We start from the raw sequence: 22739 nt of genomic DNA on the forward strand, positions 1-22739 counted from the left end.
TCAAAAGTCATTTTGATTTAGTTCAAATCAACAATTTTGTTGAAAGCCTATTCCATGCCAAGAATGTTCTATTACGTGTGATTCATCAGTGAACAAAATATATAAAAATTGCTACCCTAATGGAGTTTATATTATTAATTTAATAATCCAAGGGTAAGCAAACTATAGCCAACAGGTCAAATCTAACCATATCCATTCATTTACATCTTATCTGTGGCCCTTTTCTCTTTAGTAATTGCTGTAACCATTGCGATAGTGGCCTGAAAAGCTCAAATATTAACTATCTTGCTCTTTATGAAAAAAGTTTGCCCTAGAAATAACAAATTGCTTTCCTACTAATGGCTGATAATTTCTTTATTATATATTAATATCTTACATACGTAAAAATCTATTTCAGGTGATTTATTTCATTTTATTAATGCACCTATTTTATGCTAAGACCACATTTACTTTGTTTTCAAATTTACTTCTTAAATATTTTTAACTTCAGTTGGCATTTATTTATTATAAAACTTAGTATCTGCTATGAGTGAGACAATGATCTATGTCCAGTATGCAGCAGTGAACAAAACAGAGAGAAATCTCTGCCCTTATTTGTTTCAGTAGAAACAATAAAAATGTTAAGGGGTGGTGGGGAATGAAGCAAGTTAAGGAGGGACAGAGGGAAGAGGTTGCTACTTGACATAGGGTGGTCAGTGAAGGTCTCTGAAGACTTTTAAGCAGGGTTCTGAAAGAAGAGAGCAAAGAAGTCATGAGGATACCTGGACAAGCACATCCCAGGCAGATATAAAGGTGCTAAGATAGGGGTGTGTTTGGCATATTTGAGGAGCAGCAAAGAGGCCACTAGCAGGAAAACATCAGGACATGGGGAAGGGGACAGTGAACAGAGGAGAGGTCAAATAATCTGAGCAAAGGAGTGATGTGAACCATTTATTATTATTATTATTATTATTTATATCATTATGGCTGTTATATAAAGAGTAGATGGAGGGAGGTGGCAAGAGTGAGAACAGGAAAACAAGTTATAAAGTTATTGCAATAATCTAGATGAGAGTTAATGGTACCATGCAGCAGGGTGGGAGGAATGAAGTGTTCAGAAGTAGTCATATTTCGGTTATTTTAAAGTTAAAGCTTGCAGAATTTGCTAAAGGGTTAGGTTTAGAATGTAAGAAAACAAAATTTACAGATGACCCCAAGTTGTTTTTTTTTTTTTTGCCTGAATGATTAGATTGAATAATGAAGTTGCCATTTACTGAGATGCAAAAGACTTGAGAAGAAATTAATTTGTAACGGGACATGGAAGTGAATGAAGAGTTGGAGGTTAGACAGCCAAGTGATGGTGGCATGTAGGCAGCTGGCTATGTGAGAGTGGGCATCGGAGGAAGGGGGCAAGCTTCAATCAGCCTGGCATTAAAGTTAGGAGAGTGGATGGGCTCAGCAAGTAAGCGATTGTAGACCAAGAAAGGATCGAGTCTGAGGTTTGAGCCTGGCACATTCCAGTATTAGAATCTGGACAGATTCAGAGAAAACAGCAAACTGCGAAGGAGTGGACAGTGAGGTGTGAGGCCAAGAGAGCAGGACTGATTTCCTGGGGGCCCCGTGAAGAAGTGTTCCAAGAGGGAACTGATCAATTATGACAAATGTTGCCCGTGAATTAAAAAGCAGAAAGTATGATGTAGGACAGGGACCGACAAATCATCAATCAAGAACAGCCAAACAAGTGTTCACTCCAGCTGAGCATCACCATTATAATTCAGCCTGAAAGGGGAGGAGAAAGATAGAATTACGCCTGAGGGAAAGGTGCTATACAAAGAATAAGCTGTACGGAGACTTTATACTTTTCACCTGCCTGCATTGCTAGCTAATAAGGCCATATAATAGGAACCCTTTAAAGTGAGACTTTTCAATGGCTCGTTCCACTTAAGAAAGTCAAGAAAATTATAGAATCAAATCATCAGGCAAAGAAAACTTATTCACTCTTATCAAATTAAAAAACTTGAATGTGTGTTTCAAAGTACATATACAAATTTTTCTGTACTCCTACTTTTTGTGATTTGGTAAGCTAAACAAAGGGAGAGAATGGCTCAAGGGATCTATTTGGAAATGAAATACTCTGATTTGTCTCGTTAAGCAGTAATTGCTGGGACAATGACATGACACTGTCTTAGGTGTGTCTCGAAGTAATTTCCAGGTCTAATTTCATTATACCAATACATCACTCACTAAGAGTACTGCTGGCCATTATAGAATCTGGACAGCAAAATTAGGAACATCTTCAAAAGCAAGAATATAGTCTGAGGCTAACTCGGACCGCAGTCCACCTCCCTCCGTGTGCTCTCTAATAATGGCGCAAATCCCCTGACTCTGCAACGACAAGCAGTTAAAAGGAAAAGAAAAGCATTTCTGCCCTATAAACACCAATTTTAGCTGCACTGGAACATAGATCAAAGTGGGCTGCCGTTAAATGCTCAGAAAGACAGTGAAGCAACTTTTCATGGGTCTCCTAGCTTGCTGCCTGCCTCAATATGATGTGTTGCAGGACACAGATCTTTGTCAGGAAATCAGAGGGGAATAAGTATGTGAAACAACCTAGCACCAGTTTAGTAAAAGCAGTCTTTCAGAAAGATTGTGTTAGTATGGGTCTTAATAAGAGAAAAGGGAAAAAAGGAAAATGAAAGATACTACTAATTAAGATTCTAATTAAGATGACGCTTTAGAGAGCTTTACCCAAGCGCAAACAAAAAACCTGTTAGTGCTGACTCCAGAGAAACAAGAAAAGAAAGGTTGATGGTGTATGAGGGCCACTACGTATCACTATTTTATTTGCCTTTTAAATAAGGTTATTCTCCAAATTTCTATTAAAATAACCATCTGCCTTATGTTGATCAGACTCTGGCCTAAAGTACTGTGTTCCATCCCAAATGACATGCCAAAAGACCGGACAAATTAGAGAGAACCTAAAAGTATACTGAAAACGATGAGCCCAAAAACCGTATCCGAAAAGGAACCACTAAAAGACATGGAGAAAATAATGAGAGACACAGAGCTGTCAGAACACATCTGAGAAGCTGCTATGGGCAAAGTACTGGATTAGGCTGCAGCACATTCCCACCCTGTCGCCAGGTAGGCAAGTCACCTTATGCTACCAAATAATCTCTCTGCAACTCAGGGGCAAAATTTGAGGTCAACCTAGTTGATCTAATGTTCCTTTACGTTGGATGATTGTATCATTTCATCGTAGATAACTAGCAAGGAGAATATGTTGCTTATAGTAAACACCTACATCTTTGCTGAACCGAATCATTCTATGTTGCTGCACAAGGAAAAAAACAGGTAAACATTATACTACATAAAAATGTGGCTCAATATAAGAGCTCTCAATAACTGAAACCGTGCAATAATGAAACCAGTTGTCTTAAAAATAGTGAAATCATTGTTAATGGAAATATAGAGGCATGTGCTGAAAACTGGGAACTCTATGACTGCCAGGATCCCTGAGATCCGATGATTCTTTGGGTCCAGTTGACCAAACGCCTTTGCTCCAGATTACCTTTACCATTTCTCACCGATGTAAATCAGTTGCCCCAGGATTTCATGTCTTTGCTGTAACATTTCAATTTACTCCAACTGTATGTCAAGTCACTATTGTGCTTGTCTAGCTTCGTGGACATGGTTTCTGGCTCTTGTCTATATTGGATGGTCTCCCTTTGTTTATCCTCAACATTATTATTTGGTACACATCTTGGGGAAGCCTTTTGAAATTGTTTTAAAGTCTCCATACAACCCTGTAATGACATCAGTGATGCCACCATGACATGGATGAAATGATGTTACCAACTCTTTCACTAAGTGCCAAGCATGTGCTAATAGCTTTATACTATTATCTCAATGAATCCTCCCTGTGAGACATATGTTACCATTGTATTCATTTTACAAATAAGGACACTCAGAGTCGGAAGAGTAAGTTCCTTGCCCACGGTAACTGAGCTAGGAAAAGGCAGAGTCTGGACTTGAACTCTGTCTGGTCTGGTTAATGCCTCTAAACTGCCTCCTCTTAACTACCATCCTCTACCACAGTGGTTCTCGGTGTGGTACCTGGACCAGCTGCCTCAGCATCACCTGGGAACTTGTTAAAATGCAGTCTCATGTCTCCTGAATGAGAAACTCTGGGGGTGGAGCACAGCAATCCAACTTATAACAAACCCTCCAGGTAATTCTGATGCTCACTCAGGTGTGAGAACTACTGCTCGACTGAACTGAGATTTGCCAAGAAGGCCACATTCTACTTTATTTATTTAATCACATTTTTCATATTTGAATTGGAAAGTGTTGTGGTAGCTCCTTAATCTTTCTTCAAGGGGAGAAAGACACCTTAGATACGGAAGGTCAAGATTCCTGTTCTTTCGCTGAAACAGGCAGGCTGATTCCTTGTCATTCTTGGTGAGGGGATAACAGAACTGCTGCTTTAAAATATAAATAAGAGGGAAACAAGAAGAAAAGAAAAAACTGTTTTGTTTTGTTTTGTTTCAGTATAGCTAAGCTGTTGTGGTGAGACATAATGAGTGAATAGACTAAGAGGGTCCCAAAGTTCCCCAGAGTCTTTATGTAATAATAACATTATCTACTTAATCAAAATAGTTAAAATAAACCTCCTCCCTACAGGCACACTTTTTTAGAAAAAGAATATATACACCTTAGCTGTATGAACACATCAACTGAAAGTCTTTCAAAGGTAGCATAATCAGTGGCACTTATCATCAGCTGTCTTTGGTTTAAAAAAATAAAAATCCGTTAAGCTTCACAGCTCCTTCTGCCTAGAATGTGACCTTGGTCTTTTTCAAGCTTATCTTTTGCCCATAGCACTGCGAGACTCTGCAAATCAGTCTATAATCTCTTTAATATCTTCCTGCACGTGCAATTTTAAAGCTCAGTCATCAGCATAGAAACCATCCTTTACTTCAAGGTCTCTGGAGATACTTGTAGCCAATCAGGTACAAGGGCTCTCACAAGGTCATGGAGGGGAATTTGAGTGGTATGTAAATCCTGTATGAAACAGGGTCATTTCTCCCTGAAACAGGTGCAGGTTTACCTGAGAAAGGTAGTGAGTGTCCTTTAGTTCTATAGAAATGAATAGGGACTCCCTTACTTGATTCATGCTTGAACACAGAGGTGCTCGCTCGTGCTACACCACACCAAAAGGTAAAATAAGCATATTTTACCTGCAAACCTTAATGAAATCAAAGAGTTCCTGGACTGGAATAATACATGATTTATTGTATTACCCTAGATTGCTCTTGGATGTCTCAATCTGCAGTTGATGTTTTGTTATATCCGCTTTGTCCTCTCTCCTTCCAGAAAAGGTTGTAGGGAAGCAGTGAGCTAATGGGTAACAGTCAGCATTCAGTCTTGTAAGACAGTGAAAATATGAACCTCACTAACTGCTCTTCTCCAACTACATCTAAATGAGACCTATGTAAATCTACCAGCACTGAGGAATGTAGGAAACCACAGGACAGGCACTGTAAGTCCTAATAGTATATAGATAATTCCTTAGACCTATCGTCTATTAGAGAAACTTTTATTTGAACGTTATGTCCTGTCATTTTAAAGGGAAAACCAGAGAAAATCCAAAAAAAAAAACCAAACAAACAAAAAAAAAGAAACTAAAATAATAAACCCCAGACATTATGATAATTTAGCATGCAAAATAAAGGATAAGACATAGTAACGAAAATTAAGGCTATCTATCAAAAAGATTCCTTCCTTTCTTCACCCATTCATTCATTTACTTAATATTAACAGAGCAAAGCATATGCTAGACAGTATCTAGAAAATCCCAACCAGCCAACCAGCTCTATATATCCTCCGCAATATCCCTCCCCCCCAAAAAAAGCTAGACAAGAGGAAATGGATTCAAAGTGAAAAAGCAGAATATATTTTGACTGGCATGAATAAAAACACTAGATGATTCAAATACTGAAACACACTTCCAAAGAAGACTCTGAAAAGGCAATAGTAAGTAATGCTCAGTCCTGAGTACTCTGGTCAAGTACTTATCTGTCCAAAAGCGGAAGTCAAGGCCTCTTGAGATCTTTTCCAGCTATGGTTTGTAATTGCATTCACGATAAGAGCTTGAATATAAATTGACCTCTGCCAAATGTCTCCTTTAACCAACGTAAAAAGGCCACTGAAATTCCATTTAATAGCAGACCAACATAGTCAGTAGTAAAAGTAAAAGTGAACACTTTGTTGCTACATAAACTGTACTGGGCATTCTGTGTGTATTAACTCATTAAATCTCACTCACAATCTTGTGAAACTCATTCACAATGTTTTGAATATAATGGATTACATCCAAAGGTAGTGGGTTTAATTCTAAGTTTTTATCGAGATTCTTGATACTGTTCAGTAAAACTATATATTGACAACTTTACTAAACATAAAGTAGTATTTAGTGATCAAAGTGTAACTTACCCTTGCCATATCCACCAAGAAGTTCTCAAATAATTTCCAAATGTGGTTACTTGTGTAAATTTCTTTCATTTCCACTTCAGTGTCAACGTAACAATGGTTAACAAAATTCACATAAGCAATTTTAACCTGTGCAAGTTTCAAATACAAAGGAAAGTGAGTTTTCTTTATTGTTAATTTTCAAACATCAATTACGAAAGGTTAAATAAAATCTGTGTTAGCTCCCATAGAAGATTAAGCATGTTTTGTTTCCACCCAGAAAGCATTTCCACTTCCCTTATTTTACTAAGACATTCCATCGCTGACCCAGGGTAAACACATGACATGGTAATCCATTCCTCTAGCCCAATGATTGGTATGAGATAGTGCACTTTACATTAACTAAGCCTGTCATATTTGGGACACGAGGAGTCCAAAGTACCCCTTTTCTCTATCCCCTCTCCCTCTCTTCCTTCTTCTCTCCTCCCATTCCCTTCTCTCTCTGTCTCTGTCATATTCTCCCTTTCTCTCTCCCTCTCCCTCTCCCACCCCTCTCTCTCATTGATAAAGTGGTACAAGGTAAAACTGAATTCCAAGAAGCCATCTTCTCCAGGTGTGTGGAGAAAAATTATGCTAAGAAGAAAATGAGGCAAAACCACAAAGAAAAAGGGAAGAAGAGATGGAAAGAATTCTGACATTTGTTTGAACCTCTTGATCCATCTAAACAACCATCCTTCAAATTTCCCAGTATTCCTGTTTTAAAAAATGTAAACTAGTCTAAGTTAGGTTTCTGTCGCTTGCAACCAAGAGATTTCTAACATAAGGTTTAAGTGTGTTGACTAAATAATACTTTGACGCTCAAAAATATTCAAATTATTAGTTCTGACAAGAAGCAGGTTCACAGTTAATAAATATATATATATTTTAAGATGTAGTAAAATTCCTTTCCAAATTTAGCAAAATTCCTCATAAAGGACTGGGATGAGTCTCACCCACATATACCATTTCTAAAGTCTGTATAGCCAGTAGTTTTTGCTTTTCATTTTCTTTTCTCTTTATTAAAAATGTGATGAATGTTATAAATATCCCCATAAAATAAATAAATACACACACACACACACACATCGTATTTCCCACAAAATAAGACGTAGCTGGACCATCAGCTCTAATGCATCTTTTGGAGCAAAACTTAATACAAGACCCAGTATGATATGACATGACATGACATGACATAAGACCTGGTCTTATATTAAAATAGGACAGGGTCTTATATTAATATTTGCTCCAAAAGACGCATTAGAGCTGACTGTCCAGCTAGGTCTTATTTTCGGGGAAACACAGTATATATACACACGCACACATACATATACATATACATATATATATATATATATATATATATATATATATATATATATATAATCATGTAAATGATATCAAGGGATTCATGGCACCCGAGTTAGAACCATAAGTAATACAGGGTCAGCTCTCACGTCCATAGTGCTTGTCGCTGCTTGGCTGAGGTCTGAAACAAAGCTTCAGTGACAGACAGGGCGCCTGTGTCAGGAACTGGGATAGGGAGACAGCAGAGCCATTCTGTGCATTACCATAATCATCCTGACAGCAGCTAATATTTATTCATTGTTTGCTACATGTCAAACACCTTCAGCATTTTGTATGTAATATCTTACTTAATTTCATCCTCCAACAATCCCATCAGGTACATACTATAATTATTTCACTTTGAAATTGTGGAAATTGAATATTAGAAAGGTTAACAACCTTTTTGGAGTCAGTCACACAGCTAAGAAGTGATAGGTCCAGGATTCTGACTCATTCTTTAATTCATTTGTTCATTCATTCAAAACATACTTATTAAGTATTGGCTCGGGCTCAGACAATATAATGGTGAATTAGAAACAGACCTAGTTGTTATCCTTATCCAGCTTATTATCTTGGGAGAGTGTGTGAGGGCTACAGATATTTATTAACTAATAAAATTGAAATGTCAAATTTCAAATTATAGACTCTTAGAGACACTACTATAGGAGGTCAGGGACGTCTTTCCTGAAGAAGTGACGCTTGGATCAAGAGCTGAAGTTTGAGGAGCGAAGTAGATGAATATAAGAGAGAAGAGTGGGCAGTCAGAGAGAACTGCCTGTGGGAAGAAGCAAGAATCAAGACGTCAAAGAAAGACAGAACCCATGGATTTAATTACTACACTGCTTCCTTTCTTCACCATCTCATTTCAAACCAATCAGGGCATGAAGTACCCCTGGATGTGTAGTGTCAACAATTCCACAAAATTATACTTTCAAGTCCATCACTACATAGGACTACTGAAAGTAGGGAAGTTAATCTAACCTGACACCTTTTTAAGTTACTGTGATTTAAAATGTTTGGATTTGTATCATATTCAGTGCATCACACATTTATTGACTTTGCAACAATACACCACAATGAATCCTGTTGGCAGACAACCAGTTTCTACCATGTTTCCCAGAAAATAAGACCAACACAGACAATTAGCTCTAATGCGTTTTTTGGAGCAAAAATTAATATAAGACAGTCTTATTTTACTATAAGATCGGGTCTTTAATATAATATTAAAATATGATAATATAATATAATATAATATAATATAATATAATATAATATAATATAATATAATATAATGCCAGGTCTTATGGTAATTTTTGCTCCAAAAGATGCATTAGAGCTGCTTGTCCGGTTTGGTCTTATTTTGGGGGAAACATGGTAATGATTTTTTTCCCTATCATCAGAGCCACACTAGGACAGAAGGTAAAAGATGACGTGTAGATAAAGCAAAACGTGTGTCTGTATTTCCAAGAATTCATAGATCCCAGAAAGCAAGGCAAACCTGCAGAGTCTAATATATGATCCTACAGCACCATCCTAGCCTCTCCTATCAATGATTGTAAATTATTTATGAAGGATCTCTTTTGTTCTCAAGACTACACTAGAAGTTACAAGTAAATCTTTCAGTTTGTTCACATGGCCATGTTTAGAATTCAGAGACTCCTGGAGTAGCTTCCAAAGGCTACAGTTTTAAAAGGTTGATTGTCTTTCATAGCTTCTGTAGAACTAAAAAAGTGAACTTTTAATGCTCTTTGAAAGTTTCATAATAATATAACTAACCCCAATTCCTTGAGTAAATATATTATCTCATATATAGTACTATGGGAACTTCTGGCACTTACTGCACTTTAAAAAGTATTCACGAGTCTGTAGGCTTACCTCAGGGATGCAGTCATCATGTGTCACCACCCTCGCTATGTCATCCAGGGGCAGAAGGGAATTGCACTTTATTTCAGTGTAGACATTTTTCCCCTCTGTACATGCGGCCAGCAACTCCACAAGGGTGATGTGGTAGGCTAAGGGGCCACTCTCATCCCCTCGGTCTCTCTCTGAACACATCATATGGAGGAGGATGGGGAATGATGCTCTATCATTGTAAAATATCAGCACATCTTCACCTCCATTTATCAACTGAAATGATAATAAGAGAGTCTGCATAGCAGTCCAAATATTCATCCTGCACTTATTGCCAAAGGTTCATTCTATCTGGAAACCCGTGTATAACTTTGTAAAAACGATAATATTGCAAAAGCGGAACTATACCAAAGCAAAGTGGTAAAACGATTTTAGTCATGTGCTAAGTGATTAGCTCTAAATGCTATCAAAACCAGTAGGCGGGATATAGGAGCAGCGGATGGGGGCAAGAATTAAATGACATGGGTCATAGTAAGTTGGTCATCATTGAGTTACACACTGAAATTAAACCGACAAAATATTTGAATCAAGTTATTTCCCTCTACTTCAAATGGAAGACTCCATTGCCAAAGCGTGACAAATCCCAGAAGTCTAATTTTACTAAAGCAGAATAAAGTGTCCCCATCCCCTTCAATAGTGGCAGAATAAGTAAGCAAGTACATTGAGCCAAATCAACTCTCCAAAAATCAGAAATTCCATGTGTCATGAGCATCAATAAAGAATAGACATAAAAGCAGAGATAGGAGAAATAAAGAGAAAAAGAAGACATTTAAAAAGAGAAGAGAGAAAGAGAAAGAAACAAGGTTTTACGACACAAATTTTCCTTCCTACTTTGTTTACATAATTTTAATGGAGATTTCTAGCAGGTGGTGATTGTAGTGCTCAAAATCTATAATGTCTTATTGTCTATTACAAGTACCAAGTTTCTAACCCCAAGGTGAGATGTTTTGGTGCGTAACACAGCTTCTATGATTTTTTCTCTGTTTTATTTAATTGATAGGAATTAGTTGGCTTTGAAAGTTTTGTTCAAAGAGAATGTATATGTGTCAAAATACATATTATATCTTAAAACATTATATAACAACTACTTCTCTACACATAAGAACACTTCATCTTCTGTTGTCATAGAATCGGCTTAAAGATTTGCTGCTTTCCCATTTTAATTCTTTCTTTGATGATTGTAATACAAAATCAAATTAGTTCCCCCACATTTCTCGGCAATTAAAAACTAATGCGAAAGTAAATGTATGTAAGAAAAAGGTAAATTGTACAAGTGAAAATGTTCCTTAAAATGTTTTATAACAAAAATCTACATTAAAAATTCAAAGCTTAAGCTGGATTAACATTAAGATTTATACGGGGCAGGAGGGCTCATTTTGTATCATTATAGAAATCACCCTCATTCTCAAATTTAAAGTATATAATTGTGAAAATCTCTCAAAACCATATAATCTACTGCATAGCAGTTTGGTAGCCATGGTTGAAAGCTGTCTTAATCCATACAGGCCTTTAGAAAACCATTAGGTCACAGGGAGATGCTTTACCCAAAGAGGCTAAAAGAGCTGTCAGCTCTCCACCCTATCACTTGGTTCCCAGTGAGTAACTTATTCATTTTGTAAATCTTGCTTAATGCCAAATATCACAATAAAAATGACAAAACCAATTAAGTACCTCATTCATTTGTTTTTCTTACATTTTTAATTTACTTTAAATAGCTAAGTTTTCACGTGTAATAAATCACTGATGAATAATGTCTAATATTTAGTTTAATTCTTTTCAAAGCCCTCTGCAAAGAGTAGCAGAGAACACCCATTTTACAATAAAGGCACTGGAAAAACAGAGTTTAATCCATTTTTGGTATGTACTGAAAACTTAAAAATATAAAATGTTGTCACTTTCATTCTAAATGACCTATATAACAATTCATAGACTTTTACCTATTATTTAAAGCACACAAATTCCTTAAGGATCAAAAAGAAAAATAAACTCTTAGAAAATTATAAACTCAACTTGTCACTTCACTAGACTTAAGCAAAATATATTTATGCTTAAGTAGTTGTTTTTAAATTATTTTCTAACCCTATGTGGTTGGGTTTTTGGTTTTTTTGCTCTAAATTAACAGAAAAACACTTATTTGACCATATTGTTTGTGTGAAGCTGACAAAATGCAAACTAAGAACATACCTCCGTCATGACCATATCCTGGCATTTCTTCACATATTTACCATCTGCTTTGACAATCGTTTGCAAAAACCTCAGGTACTGCACGTGGCGGCCGTGTGTCTCGATGCAGTGCACAAAATGCTGCACGACTCGCTCGCTAATCTCATTGCACAGATGGTAATTGTTCAGGAAGATGTGCCGCATGGTTTCTGCCTCTAGGAGCTAAACAGAGAAGGACATGCCTTTGTACTGGTAACAGGATCGGTTTTTCTCTTCTCCAGTGCTCAGACTAATTTCCTTGTTTGTGATCGGTTTTATATTCTATGCAAAGCCATAGTGGGTTTTCTGTGCAAGTCTTAGACAAACTGCAATGAGATCATTCACCACTCAAAGAAAACTGAGCTCACAAAGGAGTTCAGTTGGAAAAAGAAGCTTATTGTCATTAAAGTCAACATGTTGGCAACAGTGTTCCTGAGATTCATTTAATTATCTGTTATTCAAAGTTAGCTCTTCCCTACCACCCGCTGACACACATTTGACGAAGAGGAGGGAACTCCACCTCTGAGTTTTCCATATTTATCTTACTCGTGGCACTGCAGATCTAGTCCTTTGTTCTACCACTTCATCTTCCTATAATTAAACTATACACATGTAACTGAAGTGGTCATTTGCAGGTAAAATTTCTGTAAGTTTTCAAGTTTCTTTAAATGTTTCCTTAATGGAAATAAAATATATTCACTTTTAGGGTGAGAACTCCTACAAGGAAAAAAATGAGGTGATGAAGAGTAATAAAATTCTATTCATCAATGCTGCTAAAATAAACTTGATGGACACTTGACTACGAATAGTAGAAGTCAGCAAAATACTTACACCAGGAGTTAAAAATAAATTCAGATGTTTATGAAGGAGAACTTGATTCTGTGGATTTCCCCGACAGAAATTCTGCAGGAATGTATGGGCCAGGTTCATTACTTCATTCATCTTTTCATCATTCTATAAGTTAAAGGGTGGCACACGATACAGAGGAACAAACATACCAGAGCAAAAATGTTATAAAAAAATAATGTTTGGGGGCACGTGTACTTTCTTCTCCTTGTCACTGTTTTATGCTCCCCTTTCTCTAGACTCTTTCTTTTCCTACACCTTTCCTGGTTACCTCCACAGAACAACCCCCCATTTTTCTAGATGTTTCTCTCATCTTTATTTCTCCTCCTATTATAAGTTCTGCTCCATTCTTTCACAATCCATCTGTCTTTCTCCGCAACCTTTGTGCTTGTCCACTATATTTCCCATCTCTGTAGCCGCCTCTTTCTCCCCTCCCTATGTTCCACATTTGTTCTGCTCTCTCTCTCTCTCTCTCTCTCTCTCTCTCTCTCTCTCTCTCTCTTCCCCCCCCCCATTCTCTATGGTCTTCTTTCCTTCTCTGCTGCAGCCTCCAATCCCTCTCATTCCTCTTCTTTCATGGATTTTCCCTCTTTCCTAGTGTTTCTAGATATCTGGATCTTCGTGGGGTTTGTTTGTTTGTTTTCTTTGTTTCTCCTCTTTCCTCACCTCCTATATCCCCCTCTTTCTCAATCATCTCCCTTCCCACTGCTTCTCTAGCATCTGTTCCTTTTCATAGCACTCTACTCCTCTCCTGCTTCTAGCCCCTTTGCCTCTGCCTTGCCCCTTTTCTTTTCCCCATTCACATTTTCTCTCTTCCCCACACTGTGAATTTTTCCATATACAGTTTTCTGAACTTATCTCTGTCCTCCCCTCTCCCCTCTCTCTGCCCCTCCTTTATTATTTACTCTGTGTCTTATTTCTACCTCTTTCTTTTCCTTTTCCTCTTTGCTTTCTCCCCTATTCTTTCCCCCATCTCTTTCCCCCCACCCCTTTCTTAGTACATGTACTCTTAGGTTGCTTTCCTTACTTACTACTCTTATTTTCCAAAGTCCCATTATACTACCATTTGCTTATAAGACTCATTTAGAAACTTCAGTCTCAAAATTCACAAAGAATGCAGAGTTCTCTTCTTAAAAGGGTCCATTTAACAAGATCGTTGAAACCATCTAAACTTTTCCTGGGCAGTTGATTTTCTCATTTGTCCTGTGGTCAGTGTCAGAGATACAAAATGGACTCATGTTTTGAATAGTAGTCTATGTTCAAAAATTGTAATGCTTTCTTTTTTCCTAATCTGAGAGTATTTATGCCATCTATAATTAAACAAACAGCCTAAGGTCACTAGTTGACACATTACCTCATATATAAAATGGGATGAATTTCCTGTTTTTAAAATAGGGAATTTTTATTTCGAAATCTACTAACACTTTCCTTTACTTATATAATGCAAGGATAGTTAAGAGGCATACAAGGAACATCAGCCACAGGAGCACTCAAATCCCACTGGAAAGCTGGACAGTAAAGAACACTAGGGCCAGTTCTACTGTAGTTGATATTTCCTCGAAACTCTAATTCTTTTTGTTTCTGAACAATCCAGTTATTAAAACTGAGCAAATCTATAAACACAAAGTAATAGTAAAATACTCAATGCTACAATGATTAAAAGAAGGGACCTAATCGCATGTCCAATGCCCATGTTACAGCATCAAAGATACAATAAGTTGGATAGTAAATGTTGAGGATTTAATACCCTTTGTTGCCTTTCAATAATTCTTTTATTGCATTCTTTGCCATAGTTTGAATTATGCCACCTAAGGAATGGTAGAATTAATAAATTTACATATTAAAAGTAACTAAGTCAGTAGGTGTGGGGGCAATCCAGTATGAAGAGTAAAAGTCCAAGTGAGGAGGGTACCTGCATCCAAAGAGGCCTGGCATGGCACACTCATGTGCAAGAGATAAAAAGGGAATCCACCATGGGTGTCAGAGCTTGAATGAGGTGCAGAGGGCATGTATATGGAAGAATGGGCAGCAGTGATGAAAGACTAGTTAGTATAGAGTATTCATAATGAGCAACTATATTCACACACACATATATATTCCTTAGCTTTGTCTCTTTAGAGGGCCTGGGGAGGGGTGCAAAACCCCAACAGTATTAAGTACATTTAGTTCTCAGAACTTTGCTTCTAAGTACCATTTTCCCCCAAACAGAAATGGGGCTACTTAAAGAAATGGCTCATTCCAGAGTTGGAACAAGAATGCAAGGTGAGCCTGGAATATTTTAATATGCAAAAGAGCAAGGAACTCAAAGAATGATGGGACCGGTGAGAGGACAGAGAAGATAGCTTAAAGGAAGGAGCGCCATTGGCCAAATCTGGAACAATCTGAGAATCAAAATAAATAATGACAGAAACCTAGTGGAGCCTATTGAATAAAATGAGCACCCACAAGTCCATACTGAGAAAAATAAATAAATGAAAAAATTGAAAGTTTGATAAAGAATGGGATATTTACCTAGTTTTAAAGAACCTCTCCACAGAATACTTAATTACAAAGGAAAAATGAGTACTCCACAGTGGAGAATCCTGGCAGACATCACCTTAATTAAATGATCAAAGTGAACTTCATCAGCAATGGAACAGATCAAAACTGTGTGCCGCCTGATGGGAAGTGGTAGGAAGAACTTGGCATCACTTCCGTCACTTTCCTGCCCAAGATGCATAACTGAATCTAATCATGAGGAAATGTCAGATGACCCAAATTAAGGGACAGTCTTCCAAAAAGCTGGTTTGTCTTCAAAAGTTTCAATATCATGAAAATTCCAGTAAAAAAAAAAAAAAGATTTAAATAGACATGACAACCAAACAGCACCTGTTTCTGAGGAGATCTTTTTGTCAAACAGGACATGATTGGGATAAAGGGAGAAATGTGAATGGCTTGTGAGGATTAAGTGGCAGTAAAGTGCCATACTCATTCCTGATCTGGAAGGAAGTTGTGTGGTTATAGAGAAGAGAGTCATTGTTTGTAGAAAATATATACTAAGTGTCTCAGGGGTGCCATCAGATTGTCAACTTACTTTCAAATATCTCAAGGAAAAAAACGCATTGTAACATTGCTATATGTTTGAAATTTATAAAAATAAAAAATTAAAAAAAAAATGTAACTAAGAACTAACCTTTTCATAGGGTATCTGCAGAAGATCCAATACCACCGAATGAGCTCCCATATTTTTTAGTAATCGCTGATGTTGAATCCGACTCTTTTTATTCTGTATACAGAGTTTACTTAGCCTAATCAAAATCTTTAAAAAGATGAAAAGCAGTATCACAAACACTATATTACAGTACAACATATACACATAAATTATTTGCCATGCAAACATAAACCCATATAAAAATATTTTACTTCTGCTGACCTCCTTCACAATCCGGTAGTTATTGCTCTTGTTGCTGTCAATCTGAGGTGTCTTTGTTCCATCCTGCACTGGACTTAAAATGTTTGACTCCTAAAATAAACACAAATATGTATTTTTATGCCATATGTAGATAGCATCGTAATAAATTTATTTTGCAATAAATAATACATTTTGTAATTATTTTGTAATGAATTTAATCAACTTAAATGTTTTCTTTGTCATTTTTTTATCCAATAAAAAGTTCTTTGGCTTGCATGAGTCATGAAAATTACCACTTCCCAATAACAACCAAACTACTAGATAAATGGCATTACTAATAATGAATGAGTTCAGTTAAAAATAAAAAGTTATTGGGGCCGGCCCGGTGGCTCAGGCTGGTGGATCTCCATGCTCTTAACTCCGAAGGCTGTCGGTTCAATTCCCTCATGGGCCAGTGGGCTCTCAACCACAAGGTTGCCGGCTGGACTCCCACAAGAGATAGTGGGCTGCGCCCCCTGCAACTAGCATAAGCAACTGGACCTGGAGCTGAGCTGCACCCTCCAAAACTAAGACTTAAAGGACAACTTGAAACTGAACAGCACCCTCCACAACTAAGATTTAAAGAACAACAACTTGACTTGGAAAAAAGTCCTGGAAGTACACTGTTCCCCAATAAAGTCCTGTTCCCCTTCACCCCCCCCAAAAAATTAAATAAAATAAAAAATAAATAAATAAAGTTATTATATATCAGTGCATTTCCTTATGCTAAATATATCCGAAATATCATGGTTTTATATTGCCTAGAGGAGAAAGAATAGTAAACCCCAGGGCATAAAAGATATAATTATATGATCAGGGATGAACTTAAGGGAAAAAAAAGAGTGAAGAAGACGATGATAACAGCTGAAAAATATTTCAGAAATGAAAGGAAAGAATACCTTAGCCCAGGAATTCTCTGCCAAGCTACCATAACATCCTTAAAAAGTCATGGGACCAACAAAAAAGACTTGGGACCAACAAAACATGTAGAAAACCGTGAAAATAGAGAAAGGAAAATAAAATTTAAAATGAAAATAATATTCTAAATTACTAAATTAATGAAGCTTATTAAGAGGACCTGAAACATCAAAAATATTCCATTATCCGTGGCATACAATAAAAAAAACAAATATTAGGAGCATGCGTATTTTAAATCCTAACTATTATAGTCACCAAGTAAAAATAAAACACCAGTTACAAACAATTTAATACATGAACATTTATTAAAAGTGAACACATGCCTGTCACCAGACAAAGTGAATGGATCTAAAAGAAATAGAAGATATGGCCCTTCCCACAAGAAAAATCACAGCCTACCCAAGAAAATAGAAAGAAATATAAAAATAAAGTTTGGACTGAGCAGAATTCACCAGAGGGGGCGGGGGGTGACTAGCTGTAGCTGTAGACAGCTTTATGAAGGATGTCATGTTTAAGCTGAGGTCTTCAAAGATGAAAACTAGTGATATATGAGAGACATGTGGGAGGGCAGAGGTACACTTGTCAGGTGAAGAAGTCACCTTAGCCAAAGGCGCTGCAGAAAGAACAAGCCTATCAGAGAGTACAAAGTGGTGAGAACTGACAGTGCATGTTACAAGCATGGGCAATGATTAGGTAAAGTGGGGCCTGATTACCTCCCTGATTTACAATAGGTACAAAATTGCATTTGGGATAAACGTCAAGTTCAACTTGGGTCAGAAAACACCCTAAATTCCTGACTATATTGATGGTGTTGGGCTCTCAGGTAAAGGGGATCCCAGTCTAAGCTCAGGAGAAAGTGACAAAAATATACGAAGGCAATTGATATAATTTCATTTGTCCCAAACTGTTGTTCCTATTGTGTTCCAGGGCAGATCACAAAATTAATGCAAACCAAGAATGAAAGGGGGGGGGAACTTCTTCCATTTTACTGAGCATATGGAAATTCCCCTACATGACATTTCCTCTTTCCACTTGAAAATTTCCAGTATCACTCACAAAACTGTCTTGTGTTCTCTTCTGTGTCTCCAAGAAAACAAATTTTTGGTGCATGGATTTTTAAAATTCCATCTTCCCTGCCTCCTCTCCCTGCTTATCCATTTCTACTGCAGAAGCTTCTACCTCTACTGAATCTTTCCATTCTCCTTAAAAATATGGCCAAGGTGAACCAAACAAAGCACTTTTAGTAATCCTGCCCATCCTGGGAAGTGGTCTTGTATCTCAGATTATTGTTTCCACTGAAGGTTTCAAAACCATCCTCTGTAACACACTGTACTAAAGTTGTTTTATGTGCCAATGACTCATAATTACCTAAACATCCTTCAGCATTTGCTTCTGTGGTTCAGTACCATTTTCTTTAAACCCCACTGTCTTTATTTTATTGTGACATGATATTCTTCAAGATTACCTTCTACCATTCAGACCGCCTGTCTCTTTCATTCAATAGAATTGGAACTGCAAAAGTTAAAGGATATTCAAAATATTACTGTTAGATTCCACCACTGTGTCATCTATCTATCCTAATAAATTCTAGGACGAAAATGGAAGCAGTCCAACTCCACCCCAGGTAAACAAAAGAGAACAAAATGCAAAATATTGTCTGCAAGACAATAAACACTAAGTGAATCCTAAAAGTTGTAGAAGAAAATGAAAAATTATATGGGTAAGTGAAGCCAATATAAAGAGGGAAGGAACCCAAGGACAGATTCAAATGGAAGCTATTTAGATGGAAAGAGACTGGAGGTCAGAGAATGAGACAAACAGGGTTTATATTTGATAGCAAAAGTCATTTATTGACGAGAAGTAGAAATTGCAAAAGGTAGAAATATAATTAAATTTCCTTTTCTGATCACAAAAAAGTTAAGGTTGAATTTTAAAAAAATTAAAAAAAAAAAACGACCATATTCATTTTCTTTTTTTTCTGGAAGAGAAGCCATATTAAAGAAAAACAGTTTTGTACTACAAAGCAGTATTAAAATACCTAATAACAAATCCAAAGATTTACAAAGCTCTTTAGGTAGAAAGAAGATCTTTCTGATAATTGTCAACTTTTAAAACATCAGTTTAAAATAAAGGCAAACCTTTGGCAGATATATTTAAGTCTATTTTTGAAACAATGACCTGAAGAAAAAGCAACTGTCTTGTTTTAAGAAAAGTAATCTCAGGCAAAACATCCTACATTACAAAACGCTCTTTCGTTCAGCCCAAGGGAAGGTACAGACAATGCTAACCTCTGTAAGTATGAGAATTATAAAGAATAATTATTTTAATTTAAAATTGCCAGCAGTCAACAAAAGGAGGCAATGCTGGAAAATTCAATAAACAGCCCCTTTTAATTTCAGAAAATAATTCAGTGTAATTAAACTGAACAAAAATATTAACCCACCAGAACATCTGGATGATTACAAAACGGTGATCAAGGGAATTTAAGAAATGTATAAACTATGCAGTTACAGCTAGGTGGTTGTTTTTTTTCTTATTTTGATGGCAAAATATTCCAAGTGGAGTTGCAAGAGTTTGCCTCCAGAAAGGGCAGAAATTGACTATAGTTTTTCTATTCTATACAATATTGGTCCTAGGTCAGTGGTGAAATCTACAAAGCCTTGGCTTTATTCTAATGACAAAATATTAGTAACGTGCAAAATGTACAAGTGTAACTTTATGCAGAGTCCTAGAACTGAGTAGGCTCGAAAAAAAAATAGTAATGTGTACACTAAGAACAGTTCCATGCTTATAGTGGATTCCAAATTATTCTTTTGACAACAGTAACAAAGAACAAATAGGACCCTCCAGAAGTACGCATACTTTATTGTAATTGCTTCCTATCGTCTAGAATTTAAATTTGTTTTCTCTAAAGGAATATGGAAAAATGCTTAGTTAAGTGATTTTATAAAGGCAGCTAGATTTTTAATTGCTTAGGATATTCTGATATATAAAGTAATAAATTCACAAATAATATAGCAAGAATAATCTAGAAGGGTCTAGACAATTCTAAAAGAGTCTATGAAGTTGAAGGACAGCAGGGTTCTAGCAGGGTTCAGAGAGCAAACATCTAAACAAACCCTGGTACTGAATAGAGTTTCACTCCAAAATGTATTTTGCATCAGGCAAGGAAACTTGCAGACTAAGAGGATAAATGAAACAAGAAAATAATATTGTATGAACTAGATGGTGAACTAAATATTGGCACCAATTAGTGGGGATCCATCTTCTCCAGGTAAACAAGGGCAATCGTGCTTTTGAAAAAGAACCCTACAATGCAGAACTGCCTGCAGCTGCAACTGCGTGATTGAAATAGCTCAGTGCACGTCTTCTCTTTGTCCCTACTGAACCCTACTGAAGTTGAAGGATGTCCTTCCTCAGCAATGCTGTCAAGTCAGCGAGACTATAAAGCATTCTGTGCACCATCTGTATCCCTAGCCTTCTCTCCCTCTAACTGTTATTCAACTGAATCCATGGCATCATTTACCAACCACTCTCCTCCCAGCTTTAGAGTTCAAACGCCTTCCCTTCCCCTTCTCCTCACTCCAAAACATAAAAAAAAAAATCAAATAATCAGTCTTGTATACTTGATTGACCAATCAGATTATAATTTAGTCAAAGCTCTTCATAATAAATGTCACCTCGTTCAGACAACTGAATGATAACCTCGCTGTGGGATGAGGAGGTATTTTTTTCTCCCTGCCATCTAAGAGTAATATCATATACCAGTCATGTAGGGAGCTATCTAGGGAGTGGCAGAATCCCTAAAATCACTCGAGATCTACTTACCTGACCTTGACGGTAAAGCTAATTTGGACCATCATGGGATCATAGGTGACAGTTTCTGCTTCCCTGGTTGGCTGCTTGAAAATTTGGCCCAACATCTACAGTTCAGTGAAGAGGCTGTGTCCATCACTACTGGTGGATGAGCTCTCTCCAGACTTCGCTCAACTCAGGCCCAAATCCTGTCCCTTCAGAGGGTAAATACGTATTCCTAACCTTACCCCAAACCTGTTTCCCTTTCCTTTTGTCCCAAGACAAATACAATATTGGTATTTTCTGACTCATTTGATGTCATGTGAATTAGCATTTGATGTTTCATCAGATGTCCTAGAAAACACCCCAAATACCCTTAACTATCTGATCTCTGATAAAGGAGGTAACAAAAAAGGGTGTGCCATTGAAGTGCAGTCTCTTTGCTTAGAGAGATATTGAGGAAAACAAGGATTATACCAATGATAGGTCTATTCAATGTAAAGAAATAGCTGCTTTCATAAGAATACAATAGAAACCATTATAATACAACAATGTACCATACTTTTTATATAATATTTTTTATAATACTTTATATAGTACAATATATAATACTTTTGATATAATCCTTGCCACTATTATATAAAATGTAGAAAGAATCGGCAACCCTTTAGTCAGCAGGGTGACCTAGAATAAAAAAGCTGTACAAGAAATGAAAGTAATGATATAATAGCACCCACAGAGACTGCGTCTGACACCTGCTATGTGATATGCAGAAAGCTTCCCTAGTCACAATCACCCCGATGTGGCTGTGAGAAGGAGGTAACATGCACAGAGGAAGAGAGGAAGGCATCAGTCCTTCTTTTAGACTCACTTTTTAGCATGGAATCATTACAGAAATGTTGATGCCTTGTCTAATGACACATATATGTGCCAATTTGAATGAATCAACTTCTATCATTTCATTGTAAGCCACTTGCTTATAAAAAAAAAAAAACCTTATAAGGACTTTAATCTCATTAACAACTTATATTAAATTGAGAACAAATGGCAAAGTGAAAAAAAAATGAGTCAGAGAGTAGCTGTCCTTTATATAACATGAAGGGAAATACTAAGTTGAAACTAAAACAGCATTAATTTCAACGTAGGCCAGAAGACAAGAGGGGAAAAGATTCTTATACTGGAAGTAATTCAAAGAAACAAATTCGGAAGAGTTAAGTTTTACATGCCATGTTTCCCCGAAAATAAGACCTAACCAGAAAACAAGCCCTAGCATGATTTTTCAGGAGGACATCCCCTGAACATAAGCCCTAATGCATCTTTTGGAGCAAAACGTAACATAAGACCCAGTCTTATTTTCACGGAAACACGGTATAAGAATTTGCATTGCAACCGAATAGAATCAAGATGTGTAAAGTAGCATTTGGCTTAACACCAAAAATTAGTTTTCAGATGCACGTCTTGTTATTAAGGAGTTATTCAGTGATACTCATCTGGCAATCACCTTCAGTAATATTAGCTCAGGCATAAAGGACAGGAATATGTAATGTTAGATTTAAACAAGTAAAATAAATATACAATGTAGTCTGGGGCAAAAATAGAATTTGGAGTCAAAAAAAAAATTCCATAGAAGAAAACCCAGGAAAGCACTCTCCAAAATTAGTGGATAGAAGTTCATGGAATTACCATAGTGCCTCTTATTGATCAGATCATGTAGAAAGAGTCTGTCTAAAACACATGGACTTTTCTGTACCAAGCCATGAAAGTTAGACAGTCTACCAGTTACTTTTGTCTAGAGTCAATCACA

General features: G+C 36.7%; 1 protein-coding gene across 5 annotated transcripts in view; it reads right to left on the reverse strand.

Moving 5' to 3' along the window:
- ITPR2 (inositol 1,4,5-trisphosphate receptor type 2) overlaps positions 1-22739 on the reverse strand; it is a 438931-nt gene that overhangs the window by 226720 nt on the left and 189472 nt on the right. For all 5 annotated transcript variants that reach the window (XM_081060952.1, XM_081060953.1, XM_081060954.1 and 2 more), the window contains 6 exons: positions 16205-16294; positions 15965-16090; positions 12778-12900; positions 11929-12129; positions 9709-9960; positions 6475-6600 (listed from right to left, as the gene is read on the reverse strand). In XM_081060952.1, the coding sequence (XP_080917078.1) occupies positions 6475-6600; positions 9709-9960; positions 11929-12129; positions 12778-12900; positions 15965-16090; positions 16205-16294 (918 nt within the window). The remainder of the gene's footprint in view (positions 1-6474; positions 6601-9708; positions 9961-11928; positions 12130-12777; positions 12901-15964; positions 16091-16204; positions 16295-22739) is intronic.

Source organism: Rhinolophus hipposideros (assembly GCF_964194185.1).
Source record: "Rhinolophus hipposideros genome assembly, chromosome: 9".
Taxonomy (NCBI): domain Eukaryota; kingdom Metazoa; phylum Chordata; class Mammalia; order Chiroptera; family Rhinolophidae; genus Rhinolophus; species Rhinolophus hipposideros.